This window comes from Mustela erminea, chromosome 8 (genome assembly GCF_009829155.1).
Source record: "Mustela erminea isolate mMusErm1 chromosome 8, mMusErm1.Pri, whole genome shotgun sequence".
Lineage (NCBI taxonomy): Eukaryota > Metazoa > Chordata > Mammalia > Carnivora > Mustelidae > Mustela > Mustela erminea.
In genome coordinates, this window is record NC_045621.1 from 99629135 (window position 1) to 99652084 (window position 22950).

General features: G+C 35.3%; 1 protein-coding gene across 5 annotated transcripts in view; it reads left to right on the forward strand.

The window, feature by feature from the left end:
- Nucleotides 1-22950, forward strand: part of DPP10 (dipeptidyl peptidase like 10) — a 1361251-nt gene that overhangs the window by 1256656 nt on the left and 81645 nt on the right. For all 5 annotated transcript variants that reach the window (XM_032353837.1, XM_032353835.1, XM_032353834.1 and 2 more), the window contains 3 exons: nucleotides 1069-1223; nucleotides 8966-9063; nucleotides 18582-18705. In XM_032353837.1, the coding sequence (XP_032209728.1) occupies nucleotides 1069-1223; nucleotides 8966-9063; nucleotides 18582-18705 (377 nt within the window). The remainder of the gene's footprint in view (nucleotides 1-1068; nucleotides 1224-8965; nucleotides 9064-18581; nucleotides 18706-22950) is intronic.

Here is a 22950-nt window from a genome sequence, read left to right on the forward strand (position 1 = left end):
TGGATTATCTATGCTCCAGTTCCCTCCTGGAAAGGTGATTATCACATCGAAGGTAGGACAGATACAGATGTATATAGATATAGATATAGATCACCAGCTTAATCTCAAAATCTAATTTTAAAGGTCCCTTTTCTGAGTCTCTTACTGGTATTCATCATGGTACCTGCCAGGGTACAAAGCTGGCACATTCAGTAATCTGAAGATTTATTTACAAAGAGGCCACATTTACAAAGGGAAACCATGAAGGACAGAGTGATAATCTAGACTAGTAGCAACCAAGCTATAGTTACCCCTGTGACCACAGAAATGAGCCATTACAAGATACAAAAAGAGAAAATTTCACAGAAGAGACTGCATTGACAGGGGTAGTGACATCATTTAAAACATACAGCTAAACTGAAGTGACTTTCCATGGTAGAGCCAAGAAAATACATACTCTGACTTCACTCTCCTCCTTCTAATCTCTTGCCATAGTACAATAAAGGTCATGCTCTGGAGGGCATGGCGGCCCTTCTGCTGTAGTTCATCCGTGTAAATCTTCTAGACCAGAAAGCAGGTATAGGCAAGTGAATAGTGGAGCTGGGGTCACAAGAAAGATAACGAATTTCTCATTCTCTTTCTTTACAGCTTAAAATAATTTCATGAGTGTAGTGGGTATTCAACTTGTTTGATGATGAGAGTGGGTATTTAACGTGCTTGATGATGGAAATATGATTGAATGCAAATGTGAATGAGTGGAGACATAAATACATTTTGTGCCATATTTCAGTCTTCAGTTACTGTTCCTACTCTTTTTACTCCAGCAGTGCTTTCACTTTCTCTGTCCACATTGCTGACAGCCTATGAAATCCTGACTTCATTGCTTCATTCTTTCCTGCTATTGCATCTGCTTGTTCTGTGACTAAAAGGGGAGCCCAGAAATGCAGAATTCTCTAAAACATTGATAAAATCCAACACATTATATAGAAAAAAATGTATATGTGCAATGGAGATTTCAAGGACAGATGTTTGTGGGTCACTGAGCCCACATCTCTACAGTTGGTTTCAAATAACACTCATTTATTCTAGAGGAACTTCTGCATTCTCACATTGCCCACTGGTGGTCACCAGATGGAGAAAGGCTTGCCTTCCTGATGATAAATGATTCGTTGGTGCCTAACATGGTTATCCCTCGATTTACTGGAGCGTTGTATCCCAAAGGAAAGCAGTATCCATATCCTAAGGTAAGTAACGTGAAAGTACTCGTTTGTTCTCTTTCTCCGCACTAGTGACTTGATTGATAGTATCCTTGGTTCATGAACAAGTTGTCTTTGCAGGGGGGAAAAAAAGGAAGCTTTTCATTCCTGGTTGGCAGAGTCATCTTTCAGGACTTGGAGTAGCCTGTCCAGTGTTCGGATAGGAAGAAGTAGAGATGATTCAGGGCTTCCCAACTGCCACGTTTGCTGCATTTCTTTCTCTTTGATTCCCTCATTCTTTTCCCCCCGCCTTCCCAGTTGGAAAGAAAATGAGAAAAGTTAAGGGGCAACACTGATGCCAAGTCACAGGTTTCTTCAAAGTCCATTCTGTGTTAACATTTGTTTTGTTCTGGTTGTTACTGGCCTTATAAGGAAAGAAGAAGTCCTATGGTCAAATAAGTTGAAATTTCTTAGTTAAAAATAAAGCCCAAGTTCTTGCAGATGCTTTCTTACAGCACTTAATATACTGTATGTTAATGTGCATTATAAATGTCCCATAGAAAACTGACAAAGCAGAAAGCATCCCCAGTAAGAAATAGACTAAGCATAAAGAATATCTATAAAGAATAGACTAAACAGAGAATCACCAATAAAGGATAGACTAAGCATAAAGAATTTATTTGTATTTGTAGTAACATCAGCTATTATTTTTTCAGAGCATATTCTGGAGCATACTTTATAACATGATGGGGTAGAGCCACAGCCAGGTTGTAGCTTAGATGGAACTATTTTATTGAGTCAGGCAAACATGGACCTCTTGCCCAGCGAGCAAAACTATTTTCAAAGAAGGGAGCAGGTTGCAAAAACATCTGGACTGTAACTGTTATGTTTTTTTTTTCTTCCTATGGTGTGACATTTTTGATAACTTAAGGTCTCTTTAAAAAAAAAAAATACATTTCCCCTGTGTTTATATTACAAAGAAAAAGACTCATGAATGAGGCTTCTGTGCTTGAATCATGTAAAGATGTTTTAGGAAACTTTTTTACACATTTCAGCTCTTAATTAGGTAAGAGGTGGCTGCTAATTCAATGTAGAAGCTATGTTTTTAAGAGATTTTGTTCTTTATTTGAGAGAGAGAGCAAGAGAGCGAGAGAGAGCATGAACAGAAGGGGGGCCAAGGGAGAGGGAGAAATAGACTCCCCGCTGATCACGGAGCCTGCCAAAGGACCCTGGGATCATGACCTGAGCCAAAGGCAGATGCTTAACTGGCTGGACTGAGCCACCCAGGGGGCCCTCAGAAGCTACTTTTAAGCCATTCCTGAGTGAGTTGTACTTTGTTTCCCAAGCACAAGCATGATAGGTTTTATACCGTAATGTAACCTGTTCATTACATTAATTGGGCATGGAATTGGACAAATTACCCATCACATAGATTATTCTATGAAAGCATGGTGAGGGTAGGCATGACTTTTCTTATCTTCCTGTCATCCACCAGACTCAAGTACTTAAATAGAGAAGGAAGGCAGGGAGGGAGGAAGGAAGAAAGATAGCCTTGGATATAGAGAGTCGGGGATAAGAATAGAGTTTCCTCAGTGAGATTCTGCACCGTCTTGTTTGTTGTTATGTTTTTTCCCCCTCTCCACCGCACCTTCCTTCCGTAGACTGTGGTATTAAACAGCTGGCTTACAGCTGAGAAGGACAAGAAGGTTGAGAGGAATCTGATTCTCCAATTTTGAAATATTATTTTTTGTGTCTTTTCTGGTTATAAATTAGAGGGCATATACACTCAGGGATCTTCAGGAGACAATGGCAACTTGACCTAACAACAACAAAAAAACCCATAGTCACCAGGAGATTTTTTAAGTGTACTTCAGGTACATGACTTACCACTTCTCTAGTTTAGATTTGGTCATGTTTGATGAATGATAGTTCGTTCCTCTGTAGTGTATTTGCACCCCTCCCCCCGAGAAATGACTGAAAAGGCTTCTCAAATATATTAATTCTCATGTATGATAATGAAGGTTCACCTGACAGTTTAAATACAGAAGAAAGTAGCATATTGTGAGAAGCATATGTGACCAGGCACGATATTCACACACGACTGTTTGGTTTTCTAACTGCACAAAGGGAATAAAATCAGCCCCAGGGAAGGAACAACATTTTGTAATTCATTTCCCAAGAAGAGTGGGGATCTTAGGACTCACAACATAAGACCAAATGCCATAGGTGCGTTTTCAAACTGCCTTCTCAGTTAGGGGCTGCTGGTGCTTGAACTTGGACACTCCTAGAGCCTCTTAACTTTAACAAACTGAAGCAAACAAATAGACAAACAGAAATGTCTGAGCAAATTTACTTCGGAGGATCTTGGGTTGAGAAACCTAGACACTTCGTTATTAGTAAGTTATTATTTTATTAATTATTTAATGTTTCTTAATAGTAAAGCTAGCCATAAATAATAATATTTGCTATTGCATAAATCAGGTGTGCTAATAATATGCTTCATATTTTCAGAGAGACTTTTCACTTTTTTCCCCCCTTATTTGGACCTCTTCACAATTTTCTCTACTTACGGATGGACAGACGAAGCTCTCTAAAAGGCTAAGTGCTGGGGCGCCTGGGTGGATCGGTGGGTTAAATCCTCTGCCTTCAGCTCAGGTCATGATCCCAGAGTCCTGGGATCGAGCCCCGCATCAGGCTCTCTGCTCCTCAGGAAGCCTGCTTCCCCCTCTCTCTCTGCCTGCCTCTCTGTCTACTTGTGATCTCTGTCTGTCAAATAAATAAATTTAAAAATAAATAAATAAATAAATAAAAAATAAAAGGCTAAGTGCTTTTATAAAAGTCATAGTTATTTTGAGAACAGGGAAATAACTCAGATTTATTGATTCTGTCCCACTCTTTAGAACAACCAGAGGTTAATTTGTATCTCCAAAATCATAGCTGGAATCAAAATTATCTTCTTGGAAAGCTAACAAATACATCTGGAGCTCTGTTTGCTCCATTTACTCCTAATGACTTACCTATATACCTAGTGGGATATACATAGGATTCTTAGACGGTCTCACTCTTCGAAAGAGATATAGAGAGAGGGATTTGTAATACAATGTGAAAGTCCTGAATGTGTGTCAGTGACTACTATTGAGGAGTATTAATCATAAAGAAAAGATAGCTATTCCTGGTGCCACGCCGAGAGAAAGAATCATAAGTCCTCAGAAGGTTTTTAGTAGGAAATCCCTGCCCAGGTACTTAAGACAACAGGACTCAAAAAAGCAAGATCTGTGCTTGATCCTTTTTCTCACGTTTCAGTATCATTTTGGGTATATTACTGGAACTTTGAAAAGTCTTATTATTTTCTGGTTTACAACAAAACATTTGCTAGGTCTTCCACCAACAACTGTATTATTTTGATTTGCTCTTACTTTTGCAATAAAATTCCAAAAAGTAGTACTTTGACATTGAAATAATTCATAGAGTTCACACTAAACTGTGCTTCAAATTAAACTAGATTAAAATGAGTGCAGCAAATACTCAATGTGGTCAGATTTACTAATGAAATACTTACACTAAACAAATATATTTGTATTTTACTTAATTCAGCATGATTCAGAACTCATAAAATACCCTATCATTAGCAATTCAGCACAAAAGAGATGCACAGTTCTATCTCAGTAACCTCAGGTTAATCTTCTTAATTAAAGCATTATCTCGTTTAATGACAATTTAGTTGCCAGTAAAATAAGGTTAATTATTATTGAGGCTTGTGTTTCAGAATCATAGAGGGAGGATTCTGTAGATATGCAGTCTTTCTGGCAAATGTGACTATAAAAAGCAAATAGATGAACTCTTCTAATTTGCAAACTATTGAAATGATCCAAATATTAAAAAAGGTACAAATGAACTTGAAATGTGCACTTAATTTCAAAACTCCGTGGAGAGATAAAAATCTAATTGAGATTATAGAATGCTGGACAGCTGAATTTTAGTAACAGCCTGATGTGTATTTTTTGTCTAAAATTGGCCACATGTGTACACAACTTTTATAATTTGTTTCCATGTAAAAGCTAACTGGGGTATCAGTAATCCTTTACAGGTATATGCATACAGAAACAAATAAGCTTTAAAAACAAAACAAAACAAACAAACAAAAAATCCCTGCTTTACAATTTGGTAATAACCATATATGTCTTTGACAAAGGATGTCATAAAATTATTAAGCATTGATAAGAACTGACAGAAACATCAAACTTAATTAAATTTCTCTTTTTCTTAATGAGCTTATTGAAGGATTTTAACAATTAGCAGAATTTTTTTACCAAGTAGAGAAGTCAGTGTTTTAATTACTTCTAATTCACTACTATATAGTAGTTTAGATATTTCTTAAAAATTTAAGACTTTTATAGATAATCTTTTTGTCAGTCCACATAACAGAATTATGAGATATTTATAGCTATAGAACGGAAACCTACTTTGGCTCAAAACTTTTGACTTATGACATATTCTCAGTGAAGTATTGTCTTATTTTTTATAATATAATAAAATAATACTTGAGGATTATTACTTTATTATTAATAATATCATTAATATAATATTAATTTATAATAATTTATAATAATAATATAATAATTCATAATATATTAATATAATAATAATAATTAATACTTAACATCTTGCTCATGGTCTATATTTAGTAAATAGCAGTCAAAATGTAAACCCAGGTTTCTCTGACTCATGGGTTAAGCTAACCTGGTTCTCACAATGTGGTACTTTTACCAGAATGATCAGCCTTATCTGGGAAACTATAGAAATGAGATTTTCATGCCCCATGACATGAGAAATGCTGGTTAAAATCTTGTTAAACAAGCCCTCCAGTCCTCTGGGTAATTTTTTCCCCCTTTTCAAAATATATTTATTTATTTATTTTAGAGCTAGAAAGAGAATGTGAGTGGAGGGCGGATCATAGGGAGAGGGCAACCAGGCCCCTAACTGAGTGCAGAGCCCGATGTGGGGCTCAATCCCAGAACCCTGAGATCCTGACCTGAGCCAAAATCAAGTCAGACGCTTAGCTGACTGCACCACCCAGGGACTCTTTGGGTATTTCTGATGCAGGCTAACACCTCTGATAACCACTGAGCTATAATATATATCATTGTGTACATGTATGTATATGATAACATATGTTATTGGACATGTATGCATTACTCTATGTACTAGTAATAATATATATTACTGGAAAAAATATATATCAGAGTCTTATAAAATTTACATACAAATTATAGTTATCTGATAGTCTTGTTAAGATAAAGACTCCTAGGCCCACACCTGGAGATTTTTGAGTTGGCGGGGGCCCAGAATTTTTTCTAAGATTCTGGGTGTTGCTGATGAAAGCCACTGGTCAAAGATCAACACTTTCAATGGCACTACTAAATATTATGTCCCAGCTCTGATTTTTAATAAACCTTGTCAAACTTGAGAAATGATTAGATTAAAAAATATGGATAAGGCCAGGATTTTCAGGGAGGCTCATGGCAATTAAATTGAAATGGGAGTGATGTGAAAAGGAGCTCCTTTGTGTGGTAGAAGGCTAAATTGCCCAAGACAAATGTGCCCATGCACTTGAGGGGTTTACAACAGTGAAAAGCTTTATAAAATCTGACACAAGAGCCTTCTCTGTGAGACAGGATCATAGCGTATCTTCCAGGAATCCCTTCATTATATGAACCATTTCCATAATCTCTCTTCATAGCATAGTGTTTCTGTAGCGAAGGACTTTCCTGACTCTTTCCATTGGCTCAAAACTTCCGAATTGTGTATGATGCACCCCCAAAGATATGCCAGTCATTTTTGTTTACACCAAACACTAATGATGTACAATACCTTGACCAAATGAATTTAAATAAAAAAGAAAAGACTATTTTTACAGCAGCTTAAGGTTCACAAGTCTGACAGGTAGAGAGAATTCACATGTGCCCCCTGCACACACAGACGTGCAGAGTCTCCCCATCATCAGCACCACTCCCTGCAGCAGCACATTGGTTACAACTGATGAAGCTATGCGTCATAATCCCCCAAAGTCCACAGTTGACATTACAGTTCACTGTGTGTGTTGTACGTCCTGCAGGCTTGGACAAATATATGATGACACGGATCCATCGTTATGGGATCACACAATGGGATGATCCCTGAACATCCTCTGGGATCCATTCATTCATCCTTCTGCCTTCCCCTCTGTACTAGTTGTATTTACTAGCCTAACAACACAGTCCTCGAGGAGCTATTATGGACTACTGGTGGAATGTGTTATGTTGCTTCTGGTCCTCTGGTCCTCTTCAACTTTGGGTTTTGTCAATGCCAATTACTTGAATGTAGATTTTTCTTTCTCATCTTTAAATCACTTTTTTAAAAGAATCACTTTTGTAATTCCCCTTGGATTTTTGTCCATCTTCTAACTCAACCCTCTTTTAATGGCCTCTTTCTTTGTACATCTCATATAGTCTTCTCCTAAAACATCCGCTGCTCCACGATGACACATCAGCACTTTGTTTAGGAACACAGTGCCCCACAAGCAGTCACCTGATTCTCTACATTATTTATTCATGCTAACATTCTCTTATTCATTCATTCTAACTGCTTGAGATGTATTGGTAAAAGGTCCCTGTTGTGCCCCCTACAAGTTCACAGTATCTTTAGAAAAACTTTGGAGGCCATTGCCTGGGAACAAACTGAAGCAAAGCACAGCAGGGAAGAGCATCCTGGGTTTAAATAGTGGCTTCCCGGGTTATGGGATATCCACCTTCCACCGTTTGCTTAGCTTCTCCATTGTCATCTGGAAAATGGTTATAATTATTCTTAGGATGGAAGTAAGGATATTTAGTAAGATTATTCATGCAGTGCCTTTATTACATACTATGAGCCAGAAGCATACTAATGTTCTGGGCTAGTTATTACTGATTCTTGTCCCTGTCTTTCCACTCATCTAACTATGTACTTAGTGAAGGCAGACTGCTCTGTGGCCCACCACCTCCCAAGGAGCACTTACACCTCATCTGGTATTTACTAAAGCTTAGAAGGGAACTGGAGGGAAGGGAAGGAGATACAAGATAATAATGGGGGAGAGGCAAACCATAGGAGACTCTTAACTATAGAGAACAAACTGAGGGCTGCTGGAGGGGAAGGGGGCATCAGGTAGTTGGGTGATGGGCATTAAGGAGGGCACGTGATATAATGAGCACTGGGTATTACATGTAACTGATGAATCACTGAATTCTACCTCTGAATCTAATTAAAAAAAAAAAAAAAAAAGGAAACCTAGGTATGTTTAATGCATTGGGATGGATTAGGTATTGGGGAATTTTAAGCATGTGTCACCCATATTGGCAAATCTTTTTCTTTCTTTTTCTTCAACTTTTTTTTTTTTTTTTTTTAATTAGCCAGCTTTTCTCATTGCATTTCTTATCCTATAATGTGAGTAGCAGCTTGTTCTACTAGTTGTTTTGTTAAGCCAGCCCTCCTGGTGTCATTCTAGGGAAAGAACACAGAAGCACTGCCTAATGAATAAACTCATCATGATTTTCCATCACCTTTAATTGTCTGACTAAAATGCTTGAGAAACAGCAATCTACAAAAACAATTGAAGGCAATCAGGTTGTTGAATTTAAAATCATTTCTACTTCAGAGAAATTAAACTTTTTCCCTGTTCTAACGTAATACTATAAAGGAATCACACCACATTTTCTTTTTTCTCAATATATTTTAATGCTTAATATATTTGTATTACAATCTTCATTTTCTCAAAGGCAGGTCAAATGAACCCAACCGTCAAATTATATGTTGTAAACCTATATGGACCAACTCATACTTTGGAACTCATGCCTCCTGACAGCTTTAAATCAAGGTATGCGATTTCCATTTTACTTTTACTTAGAAATAGTTATTTTAACTTCAATTATCATTTTGTTGCAATTTAGAGAGATGTGATCAGCTCAGCAAATCCACTTGAAAATAAATCTGAGGTTGTCCCATTAGTGCAGGAATGAACTCATTCTGGGTTTCTTGTTGTTCCCAGGGAGCATTTAAAGTTGCAAGGTGATTAGCAGCACCAGAAAATGACTAAATTGTAGTGATATTGAGAATTAAACTTTTTGCAGGAGATTTGACAAGGAGATGGGGGCAAAGGATAATTTTCCATTGAGTGTTCTTCCTGAGAATAGTTACTCCATTTTTTTTAAAATGGTCCTCTTTAAAAGAGTACAATTTTCTTAGAGTTTTTGTAGGTTTTCCAGCAGAAATTCTCCCCATAGCTTGGGAGAAATTCCCTAGCTTTCTTCTCCAGGTAGGATAATGTAATAAGATGTGGTTTCAAAATATCCTACATATGAAGCCTACTTATCTAAGAAATTTGAATGGAGAGAAAGAAAAACACATTTAGTATGTCATAGCATAATTTTAGTATTAGTAAAATCTCCAGTAGCAGACAATGGATCAAATAACCATGTGGATTTTAAAATTCAGAGTGATCTGAAACTTCAGGGGTATTTTGTCAATTAGTGCAACCCTTTGAAACTTTACAACTGTTCTGGTGATGGAATATGTAGCTGATTTAGGAAAATACTTTCAACTATTGAGTGATATGGGGCTAAGCTCAAGCTTTGTTTTGATGCCATCAACCATCAGTGCTGGGGGACTGATTCAAATATAAATTCCACTCAGATGTTCCAGTGATATATTTGGGAAAATTCCATCACAGTTGCAGGTTTTCACAGACAGTGGAGCCTGCAGTGTGTGGAAATTTTCTCAATTTTAAAGTTATTAAAAATTTATGGACTGCTTACACTGGAAGGTCGCCCATAGCCAGCTAAAACAATCTGTTTCTATTATTGAGGGAAAAAATGAGGCCCAGAGAGAAAATAGAACCCCAAGATTAGTTGGTAACAGAGGTAGGAATATAGTAAAGCCTTTTTCTAGTTATAGACCATTTCATGCAGGTCATGATGGAAGACCTTACAGGGCTTTTGGAATTGACATTTAGAATGCAGTAGAGTTGACCAAATCAGATAGGAACTCTATACTGAACTCAGTCTACCAGACATGGAAGAATTAGCCACAAATGAAGCAATTATGGAAGCCATTAGTATTTTATATGGTCCTGAGCTCTTATCTTTTTCTGATTCATTTAATGCTCTGAATTAACAGGAAAAGGGCACTAGCCTGGAGTGTTTGAGTCACAACTCTGCCACCATTTCATTACATGAGCTTGGACAAGTCACTCTACATCTCTCTGGTCTGAATAATCTCATTTTAAAGTAGTAATTTTTTGTTTTCCTCAGTCTTTTGAAACCTTTGAAATAGAAATCAACTTTACAATATCCAGCTTCTTTTTAAGAAAAGGTGGTGATTCTGGACCTTGATGTTATAACCCAAGACTGTCACCAAACACAAAAATTTCTGAAGACAGAACCAGTTGTTATTTATTGGGTTATTAGTTAAGTATATATCTGTAATATTCAAAATACAATATGATAAATTTAGTCATCCATGGCAAAAAGGTATCACATATCCTTAGATATAAATCCAATACACAGAATAAAATATGAGATCCCATTAAGAGTGAGGAAGAATATTGTAAAGAAAAATCTCTTAAGTGTAATTCAAGTATGTTGGTTTCATGATAAACTTGGTCTGCAGTTTGGGGAAAGTCAGTAATACCTTATCTATACAATGCACTGAACAGTTTTGCTTTTTCTCCCTCAGGGTCTTATGTAACTGCCACCTACAGCATGTGAAATATACCAAAATGTATGATTTTTGTTGAAAAACTCAAGATCAAGGTTTACTTCAAAATTGATAATTTTAAATATCACCCCAGCTCAGTTTTACAGAAATGTATTTCCTTACTCATCTGTTTCTCATAGGAAGTTTCGGTCCAATTCACAGAAGAGTAATAAATGAATTTTAGATCATCCACATTTAGTCACTCTGAGCATAGGTGTTACTTAGATGGGCTCAGAATCACAAAAATGAATGAAATAGATATATCCATGGTGCAAATCAAAGAAAGTTGCATTCATCTGACTGCACATAAGATGGAAACCAAACTCATTTTTTCATTGGTTTTGTTTTAGGATTATGAACATCTCTAATATTTAATACATAGTACATTAGCCATATAGAAATTAGCTAGGAACTGTTGTGCTCTCTTAGTTAGAGATCTAAAAGAGCATGTCATTTTTTATAATTTAGTGGTCAGGGTCCTAGAAATTAAACAGATGACACAGTCAAGAATGATAAGTGAAATGCAGTTAGTTGAGGGACTATTAACAAAAATGTGAGCAGAATTAAGGGGAAACTCACAAAGGATGAGAGAGCAACTCTAAGTATGTAATAGAAAAACTGCTGCTGTCTCAGGACTGAAAGAATGAGGTCCAGACTCAGTTATGAATCCTGAAGAGGCCTGTAGCTGAACACGATGGCCAAGGAGGAGCTGTCCACAGACCAAGCAATTCAGTCATTGCCAAACCACACCCGAGTAGAAAGTGGGTCCTGGGAATTAATACCCTGGACTCACTATCCTCCCAAACTTGAAAGTTCCTGCGGAGGCCTTCCACTGGCAAGGCAGCCTCACTGTGGAGGCTGCAGGTGGGGAGAACTGGAGAATGGACCTGGCAAATGAAGACTATTCCATATAAATAATTTAAGAATAATATTTGCCATAAGAAATTTATTATACTTTATGCATGTGTTGGTGATGACCATATGAGGACACAGTGATTTTTCTGAAGCCACATGAGAAAGTGTTCTGTATCTGCCTGGTGCTGTTTCTCTCTCTGTATCTCTGTCTCTGTATCTTTTTCTATGTGTGTGTGTGTGTGTGTGTGTGTGCGTTTCAATCTCTCTATTTCTATACAAACACACAAACACACTCATACATAAATCTACATACACATATCTGTGATTTATCTTATTAATGCATGTGCTTCTACAAACCTGCCGTATTTTTCTCATGCGCACTTCACTAAGTTGCATTAGTGTACTTTGGACCTGGAGTTTTCCATGGTAACTAACGCCTGTTTCCCTCTCGAACTCATTTGCCTTTTTCTCCTAATTTATGCTCATTTTATTCTTAAATTTTCCTAAGCTAACTCAGATTCTTTTTTTGTATTTTAAAAATTTTAGATATAAAATGCGTTAAATTTTTGGTACCAGTATTAGTAGCACTGTTCTCATATTAGTGACAGAACTCCTACAAATTCCAAGAAATACAGATCATTTTTTATTTTTTCAAGTTTCTAAGTATAAACATGCATTAATTGATGTATTAGTAACATACTTTCCCCATGCCCTATTAAGACTATCAAATGCTTTGGAGAAGGGGGTGGGGTTATGAACATTGGGGAGGGTATGTGCTATGGTGAGTGCTGTGAAGTGTGTAAACCTGGCGATTCACAGACCTGTACCCCTGGGGCTAATAATAACTTATATGTTTATAAAAAAATAAAAAGATTCAAAAAAAATAAAGACCATCAAATGCTCTCTCTTTTTGGAGTTTGTGTTTTGTTCATAGCTACCCATTATCATTTGATGTTCTATTTAAGCTCTCAATAACAGTATACCCCAATAATTCATTCATTCTGTAATAATTTACTTGTTTACTTTTTTTGTTCATTATCTAAGCATCGGTATTTTATATTATCTTTAGATATGCATATGGCAATTAATAATGACTCATATTCTGTTACTTTATGCAGTTATAAACCTTATCTTTTTTTTTTTTTTCTTTTTAGGACTTCCCTTTTTTCCACTAAACTTGAACTTCATCTCTTATCCTCTCATAATATCACCCTTGTGGCCGTAATAATTATTAAACGTGTATGTACACACCTAAATAGGGAGGAAGATTTATAAGATAAATAGAAAGATGGTCTTTTATGGCTTGAGGTACCTTATAAACTGTATTCTTTGACTCTCACTCCAAAGAGCAAGATTCGTTTAGAATTTATAAATCATTTGTTTTGGTCTGTTGATTGTTTATTTGGCTGGTTGATAGATTTATAACAACTCATGTTTATAAGTGTAATAGAAATATGTCTCCAAGCTAGAATCAGCATTCAGTAGACCTTGCGTAACACCAGATACTTAAACTCTAGTCAAAGAATGTAAAACAAATTTTAATTCATTTATATGGCTTTAAAAAGAAACTAAAAGGATACCATAACTTGGAGAAAGACATAATTTCCCTTCCTTTTTCTTTCTCACACACTCCTTCATTTTTTCAAAAAATATATTTGTGATTCAGATAAAGATCCTCTATCAAACAAAATCAGATTATGAATGCAACTTTTCTTCCATAGGAATTCAGCTCATACTCTTATCTTTAACTATTGTCTGTATTGATTCTTCAGAATGTAGCACAGTAGGAACTCAGATAATGCCCCTTTATGAACATTCCAGACCCATTTGGGAGTTAAGGGAAAGGAACATTTTACAAATTTTTACACTATGAATGTAAGGTATTGTAAGCATTCTGTATCATTATTGGAATTTATAATTAAGATTTTAAAATACACATTTAAGTTGGGTTATGAACACTGGGGAGGGTATGTGAAATGGTGAGCGCTGTGAAGTGTGTAAGCCTGATGATTTACAGTCCTGTACCCCTGGAGCAAATAATGCATTATATATTAATAAAAATAATAAATTAAAAAATACACATTTATGTTCCGGTGGAAAAATTTTTTTTATTCTTTTTTTTTGGCGGGGGCGAGGGCGGTTTGGGGGAGAGAGAATCTTAAGCAGGCTCCACCCTAGCACAGAGCTCCACAAAAGGCTCCATCTCCTGAGCCTGAAATTTTGACCTGACCAGAAATCAGGAGTCAGAAGCCACCCAGGCGCCCCCTGGTGGAAATATGTTTTATAGTAATGAATCATATAGATCTTTCCACAGGTTGGCATGTCTGTTGTTTTGAGGAAGTTGTTTTACTTTGTATTCATATATCTCCAGGCTGAAGAGTAATGGTAGCATTTGTCTTTGGTTTCTCCTTACTCTGTGTCTCTGACATTATTTTATTTATTTGAAATCTTTCTTTAGTCATCCACCCTTTGTAACCCATTATTTTTAGCGTGTATCTCTGATGTGACATTGTAATATTACCTGTCACGCTTGAGAGCACCTTGCTTTTTCTTCTGTATCACTGAAGTATGCCTAGTCTACAATTTTTTTCTGCTAAAGAATATTTCTGTCTTAAAAAAATCAAATTAAGAAATTATTCTATGTTCATGGAAATGCCCTAAATGACCCTTCTTACAAGTAATCCATAGTTACTAACAATGGTCTTTGCAGATCACTAGCTATGGCTTGGTCATACATGCCATTACAATACAGTCATGGGTAGAGATCCTGGATTATCTGGAAGAGAGTGAGCTCAGTGCAATGATATGTATACAAAGATTATGTTATGAACACAGAGTAATGATTGGAGAGAAAGCCAGTAAAAACACAGGTGTGACTTCTAACATAGTACCTTTCTGCTACTGATGCTGGGCCTCCATTCCACATACCCTTGTAAACAATTAGATTTTCTGTGCCAGACCTCTCAGTTGATTCAAAGTCTTTCTTGAGTGCAGTCCACCTAACACACTTGACTCTGTGGCTCAAGAGGGTGAGCTCCTGGCAGACTTCCTGGGTAATCCAGAGCCGTGGATACTACGAACAAGCAGGAAAGACAATTATAAGGAGGGGGCAGTTCTGCTAGTCAATGGTTGTGGGACACCAGATCTAATGTGTTCATGATATGGAGTACAGGAAGACAGCCACATCAGCAGCAGACAGGCCAAGGAGTGTGATTTCTAAGTAAGGGCCTTTCCCTAATCCCTCATTCAGAGGAAGCCTGATTACTTATGAGAAAACTAAGGAGAGCTGCACTTAGGATCCTGGAATAAGCAAAGAAGGAATACAGGATGTGTCTTACTTCTTATGTGTCAAGCTCTATTTTAATTTTTATTTTAATTTTTATTTTAGGTAACCCCAACTCTTTATCATGGAAATTTCAGTGGCTTGAAATTACCCCTGAAAAACCTTATAAATTCAATTTTGAGGGCAACTCTTATCTTTCAGATTATAAATAAGGTCAATACTAAGACAGTTTACATCATGCTAAATTCTCCTTATAGGCAACTAGATACATTATGTACAAACACAAAATAATCACAGTATTTAATCAAAGAGAAAGATGAGTGGTGTAACTATGAATTAATTACTTTAACTTAATTTTACACCTAAATTAGTGTACCCCTTACAAAAAAATCACTTATTCACCAGATTTGCCTTGGTTGTATTTTAGTGGCTTTTCTAAAGTCCTTTTTAAAAGTCAAGATTTTACATCATAGATAATAAATATGTGTCAGTGTCTGTGAAGACATTATAATGAAGATGTTCTTGTAACATTACACTTGAGGGCTACTTTGAAAGGGAAAACACTCAAGATGAATATTTAAATTTAAATTTTGTTGTTACAGTTGTTATTTATTTTAAAAGTTATTCATGTTGGTTGTCATCTCATTTGACACAATATGCAATATTACTCACTTAACTAAGATAAATTCCCGATTGACTTTGAAAACTTGTATCTACCAGTTCTATCTAGATTTTTCTATAAATATAACCTCCTTGATTTTACAGTGTTTGGTCAGTTGTTTACAATAACCAAATTATTTTTTACTTCAGTTCTAAACAACATTTATAACAATTAATCAGAAATATATATTGTCAGAATTCAGGGTTTCTTTTCCTGGTTATAGTATCCATTGTCATTTTTCTCCATGATAAATCCTCTAGATAAATCCATTAAAGGTTAATACCTATATTTTCCCCTTTTCAATATTCATACTGCTGAATATGATAATGCATGCAAAATAAATCAGTTTAAGCCAAAACACAGTAAAAATGAACTGGATATGATTCTTTGAAGAATCACAAGGGCCGCTCCTTTGGCCAAAGATTAATCCTAAACCAGTTAGTGGCACATGTGATTCAAAGTTGTCTTTGTTAACTATTCAGAGAACTTTCACTGAGTTTCTTGGCATTTTGAAGTGAGACTTAGCTGGTTTTGAAAGCTGTCAGCGGTCTTGGAGAGATTGTTGAAGAAAATATGGCAGGCTTCACTGTATGCTAAGTTTTGCTTGCCCTTCTGCTGACGTCTTCGCTTTCTGATGGGCTAACCAGTTTTCTGGAGGAAGCAGTAGCTTTTCAGAAATGTTAGAAATGTAAGATTCATGTAGCTAAATGTCTAACCCACAAGTGTCTAAGGACAAGTGATTTGTATCACAAAGCTTTTCTACTCATACATGATTTTTTCCTAAGTGACATAAAAACTGGGTGAATTTTTTAAAAGATTTATTTATTTGAGGGAGGGAGGGGCAGAGGGAGAGGCTCTTCAAGCAGATTCCCCACTGAGCATGGAGCCACATGGTTCCTGATCTCACTGCCCATGAGATTGCCGCCAAGAGTTGGACACTTAACAGACTGAAGCGCCCAGGTGCCTCTGGGTGGATTAATTTGAAGACTATGCTCACAGATGCCACTTTATTTATTTACTTATTTATTTACTTTAAAGATTTTATTTATTTATTTGACAGACCGAGATCACGAGTAGGCAGAGAGAGAGAGAGATGAGGAAGCATGCTCCTTGCTGAGCCGAGAGCCCGATGTGGGGCTCGATCCCAGTACCCTGAGATCATGACCTGAGCTGAAGGCAGAGGGTTTAACCCACTGAGGCATCCGGGTACCCCTGAAACTCAGTTTTGTTTTATTGTTTGTGTGTGTGTGTGTGTGTGTGTGTGTGTGTGTTGTTGTTGTTGTTTTTTAAAATTTTTATTTATTTTTTTAATTTTTAATTTTTTATATTTTATAAACATATAATATATTTTATCCCCAGGGGTACAGGTCTGTGAATTGCCAGGTTTACACACTTCACAGAACTCACCAAAGCACATACCCTCCCCAATGTCCATAACCCCACCCCCCTTCTCCCAACCCCCCTCCCCCCAGCAACCTTCAGTTTGTTTTGTGAGATTAAGAGTCACTTATGGTTTGTCTCCCTCCCAATCCCATCTTGTTTCATTGATTCTTCTCCTACCCACTTAAGCCCCCATGTTGCATCACCACTTCCTCATATCAGGGAGATCATATGATAGTTGTCTTTCTCCACTTGACTTATTTCGCTAAGCATGATATGCTCTAGTTCCATCCACGTTGTCGCAAATGGCAAGATTTCATTTCTTTTGATGGCTGCATAGTATTCCATTGTGTATATATACCACATCTTCTTGATCCATTCATCTGTTGATGGACATCTAGGTTCCTTCCATAGTTTGGCTCTTGTGGACATTGCTGCTATAAACATTCAGGTGCATGTGCCCCTTCAGAGCACCACACAGATGCCACTTTAAATCATCTCATCTGTTCTGAAGCTGGGCAAATTTTTGAAAAGTTTTTTTTTCTTTTCATCATAAATTGAATCAGTGTTGATTACTGCATTTTGTCTGTGTGGATTGAGGGTTTTTTGATATAGTATGTAAATTTCCAATCATAGAATCTGCAATGAAAGAAATACAAACTAACTATAGGGAAAAACATAAGCTTTCCCAATCTAGAAATAGCCTGAGAACATCATAGGCTCCAATAATTAGCGTCCTCACTATACGGAAAATTCAGTAGCCCCTCATCTCCATCAATTGAATTCCTTCTTTGTTTTAAACTGTTTCAAATAAAGAAGACTTTAAGAAATTAATATATATATGCATATGTGTGTATATGAATATATGATGATTATGACTGGAACTGGCCCTTGACTCACAACTGAGAAAGACCACACACAAAATAAATAAATAAAAACTAATAGCTCTATCATGCAACTCCCCATGGGTAAAGTGAAATAACATGGAGATCATGCGTAAGAAATAATTATTAAGTGATGAATAAGTTTTGCCTTTTAGTTGATTTTACTTTTTATAAAAATAAAATGCAGCTTAAAAATTTATGCTTATGACACATTAGTGCTAACCAATAGACAGTTTAAAAATTATTCATATGTCTATTATCTTGATTATTTTTATTTTTCCAAGGATTTCCTTTCTAGGATATCATTTACTTTCATATTTATTCTCAAATTCTTGGTACATTTGCATGTGTATGTAAATGCACATATGTTTACATACATACACACATATTTGTATTTATGTGGGAGTATTCAGAATAGCAGATGTGTATGTGTACATAAATAGAAATTAATATGATGTGGCATCCTTATAATGCTTCATTTATCCTTGTATATAAAATAACAAGTGTATGTTAGTAGTGCTATACAGGTTCTCTGGCTCTAAATGTAAATTTTGTTGTTGTTGTTGTTTCCCAACTAGAGAATATTATATCACTATGGTTAAATGGGTAAGCAATACCAAGACGGTGGTCAGATGGTTAAATCGGCCTCAGAACATCTCCATCCTCACAGTCTGTGAGACTACCACTGGCGCCTGCAGTAGAGTGAGTGTAATTTACTTTTCTCTTATGCTTAAAATGAAGTACTTTATGCTACTCTCAAAGGGATATCAAGCAACCTTTGTACAAAAACCAATATTTAACTTCCAGAGGTAGTTGGGAAAGAGTCATTCTATTACAAGTATATACTTTACTCCATAAATCATGCAAACTTTGAAGTGAGAGAAATGGGTGATAAGCAAAAGAGGAAAAAAAAAAAAAAGACCAAACTGTAAAAAAAAAATGAATTCTTTTATAGTATAAAGTGGAGTCTAAACCACATTAGTTTAATTCTCAAATACATCTTTTTCTCCATATTTTGAGTTTGATTAACTTAGGAATGTGGACTGTTTTTCCTGTCTTCTTCAACCACATTCCAATAATTCCATCTTTTTTTGGTAGTTCAGATTAGTCTTCTAAAATAATGAACAGTGTCTCTTTTTTAAAATTAAATAAGAAGAGTAAAAAAAAAAAAAACTGGTCCTTTGAACCATTGTGTTTTGAAAGCAGTTTGTATTTCTATTTCTCTAATCATTTTTTATAAGCTCTGCAATAAATCCTATATGCAATTCTTAAAATTCTTAACTGAGGGTATACTGTAATTGTTGTTGTGTATATGCCTGTATTGGTGAGTAGTAAAGTATTCCCAGTTACTTAAAAACAGAGTTTTCAAACTTCTTTTTCTGGACAGGATGGAGTAAATTTTGCCAGCATAACCTCTCTGCTGTAGTTAACTATAAACCTATGTAAAATGAATTAAACAACTACTCTCAGATACTGGACAATAGCAGGATCAGGACATAAAAAGTGAAATAATGTAAACATATAAGATAAGCTGAGCTTCCTGTAGGGCACACACACAGTGCAAGCTAATGGAGTCCTAGAAAAGCTCAGTGGTATCACTGATCCAAGTCAGCAGGGAGAATCAGTTTGAGGCTCTCGTGGTGGCTGAAATCTGCAGGATAAGTACGACAAGATTTGGAGCTATAGAGAGAAGAGCTCCAGCAATCTATGTAAAGGACCTCTTAGGACTTTAGCTCTTAAAATTAAAAAAAAAAAAAAGACTTTATCTCAATGCTTAACTGTGCAAGTACAGGACACACTTCACAGAGAGAGAAGCAAATAGAGAATCTGCAGGTTTTGTAATGCTTGGAGACTTTGGAGTGCTGAACAGCAAAAAATAGAGCACTCTCACTGAATACCCTTTGCATTCAACTCACAGCCCAGAAAGAAAAATGCATTAGAAATAAGGCTGTTCTATACTCTTTACAGTAAACCTTTATATCAAGCTGGAAAGGATCAAGTACATGCCTATAAATTAACTGTCTTCCTAGAACAAAGTTTACTCTTTTAAATGGAGAATTAAAATTTAAAATATCAATTACACAATCAAAACATACTATACATGTAGAAAAATAGAAAATGTAACCTGCCTACCTCCCTTCAAAAATAGTTATAAAAGCAGACTTACACAGAATAGAGATATTAGAATTAACAGGTACAGAATTTTTTTATAAAGCTGTTTGAAAGATTCTTGGCAAAGGGTGGCCCTAATTTATAATTAGATGAGATATTTCAGTAGGGAAACAGAACTATAAAATACAAAACAATGGAATTTCAGGAACTAAAGAGAACAGTATCTGAAATGAAAAAATTGGATGGATTAAACACAAATTGGGCATTGTTGTAGTCAGGGAAATAGAAACAATTCAAACTGAAGTCTGGAGGGAAAAAAGACTGAGGAAAAAAAAAAGAAGGAACAAAGCCTCAGCTACGTATGGAATAATTTGAGCTGTTGTATATGAGGGATGTAATACACACAGAAGGCAAGGTTTGAGATGTTGGGGCAAAAAAACAAAAAAAGAAAGAATGACTTAAAATATCCCAAATCTGAAGAAAAACCATTAACCCATGTATCTAAGTTAGCAAATCCCAAACAGAATAAAAACAAAGAAAATAAATAGGCACATAACACTCAAATTATTGTAAACCAAAGATTATGAGAAAAGTTTCAAAAGAGGCTGAGAGAAAAATACGTTACATATGGAGGAATAGAATAATGAAAATTACTGCCTCTCTCTCATCAGAAATGAAAGAAGCCAGAAAGCAATGGAATACATTTTTAAAGAAGTGAAAGAAAAACAGTGTAAACCAAAAGTCTGTATACTCTGAAAGTATCTTTCAAAAATGAAGACAGACATATTCAGATAAATAAGATCTGAGATAATTTATCACAAGTAGATCTGCTTAAGTAACATGAAATGAAGTTATTCAGTCTGAAAGAAATAGCATCAAATGAAACCTCAAATCTAAATGAAGGAAGGAAAGGTGCTCCAAATGACAAACATATGAATAAAATTAAATAAAAATATTTTCTAGTTTTTATTTTTTCTAAAAGTTAATGGATAACTTAAGTAAATCAAAACTGTCAAACTAGAAGTCTTGTGTACAGTGAAAGAAACAGTCAACTAAATGAAAAGCCAACCTGTGGAATGGAAGAACATGTTTGCAAATCATATATCTGATTTTCAATATCTAAAAGTATTTTTAAAATATCTCCTTCAACTAGATAGCAAAATAAAACCAAACCAAACCAAAACAAAACCCCCAATAATCTAATTTAAAAATGGGCAATGGACCTGAATAGACATTTTTCCAAAAATATGAAAAGGTGTTCAACATCACTAATTATTAGGGAAATGCAAATCAAAACCTCAATGAATTAATCACCTCATGCCTGTTAGGATGGGTAGTATCAAAAAAGACCAGAGATAATTGCTGGTGAGGAAGTAGAGCAAAGGAAACCCTGTGCCCTGTGGTAAGATTTTATGTTGGTATAGTCACTATGGAAAATAGTATGGCAGATCCTCAAAAAAATTAAAAATAAAACTTCCATATGATCCAACAAATCAAATTCTGGATATGTATCTGAAGGAAATAAAATCACTATCCGAAGATATATTTGCAAGCCCATGTTTGTTGCAGCACATTATTTACAATAGCCAGGACAGCGGTAAAACAAAACAAAACAAAACAAGTGTCCATCAATGGATGGATGAATTAAGAAAATCACACACACACACACACACACACACACACACACACACACACACACGAATATTGTTTAGCCATAAAAAAGAAAGAAATCCTGTTATTTGTGACATATAGGGGAGGAAACTTGAGGGCATTTATTATGAGTGAAGTAAAGACAAATACTGTATGATCTTGCTTATATGTGGAATAAAAAATAAAAACAGAAAAAAGATTAGTGTTTGTGAGGGGTAAGGGTGGGGAAATTGAGTGAAGGTGGTTAAAAGGTACAAGTTTCCAGTTACAAGATAAATAATTTCTGGGGATGTAATGTATGACATGATGACTATAGTTAACAATGCTTCATTGTATATTTGAAAGTTGCTAAGAGAGTAAACCTAAAAAGTTCCCATCATAAAGAAAAAAATGTAGTTACTTGGGGTAATGGATGTTAACTAAACTTGCAGTAATCATTTCATAATATATACATATAATATATATTATATGTATATAATATATATGTATATAATATATATTATATGTATATATTATGAAATGATTACTGCAAGTTTAGTTACCATCCTGATATTTCAGGATGATTGGTAAGGAAGAGATAAAATTCTCTTTATTTGTAGATGTCATTACTACATAAATAAAAAATAAGACATCTGCAAAAACAAAAACAAACCTGCCCAAAAAACACACAAAAAAATCCACCCTAGAATGGGTCACAATTCACAAGTCAGGTTACCAACTTAAATTGTTAAATTTTCTGATTCTTATTTTACTGTAAAAAGCATGTATGTATACAGGATACTATAAATTTCTTAAGAAATGCTTACTAAATTATTTAGGGGTAAATGGATATAATGCCTCAAAACTTCTATCAAGTTATTTAGGAAAAAATGTATGTTTCTAACAACTTTTAATTGATTTTGAAAAAAAATATGCTTTTCCCTTTCTTCAAATGGTTTTGTTTCTATATCGAGAGATATAATAATAAAGCAAATGGAACAAAATATAAATAAATGAGGAATATGTCTAAAGGCTAAGCAGGTGTTTCTTGAACTAATCTTTCAGAACAAAATGTGTTCCTATATACTCATAACATTATAATGAAAAATAAAAATGCCACTAAAATTTTTAAAAACATTAAATACATAAGGATAAATTTAACAAATAGTGTGCAAAATCCCCATATTGAAAACTGCAACATTTTTG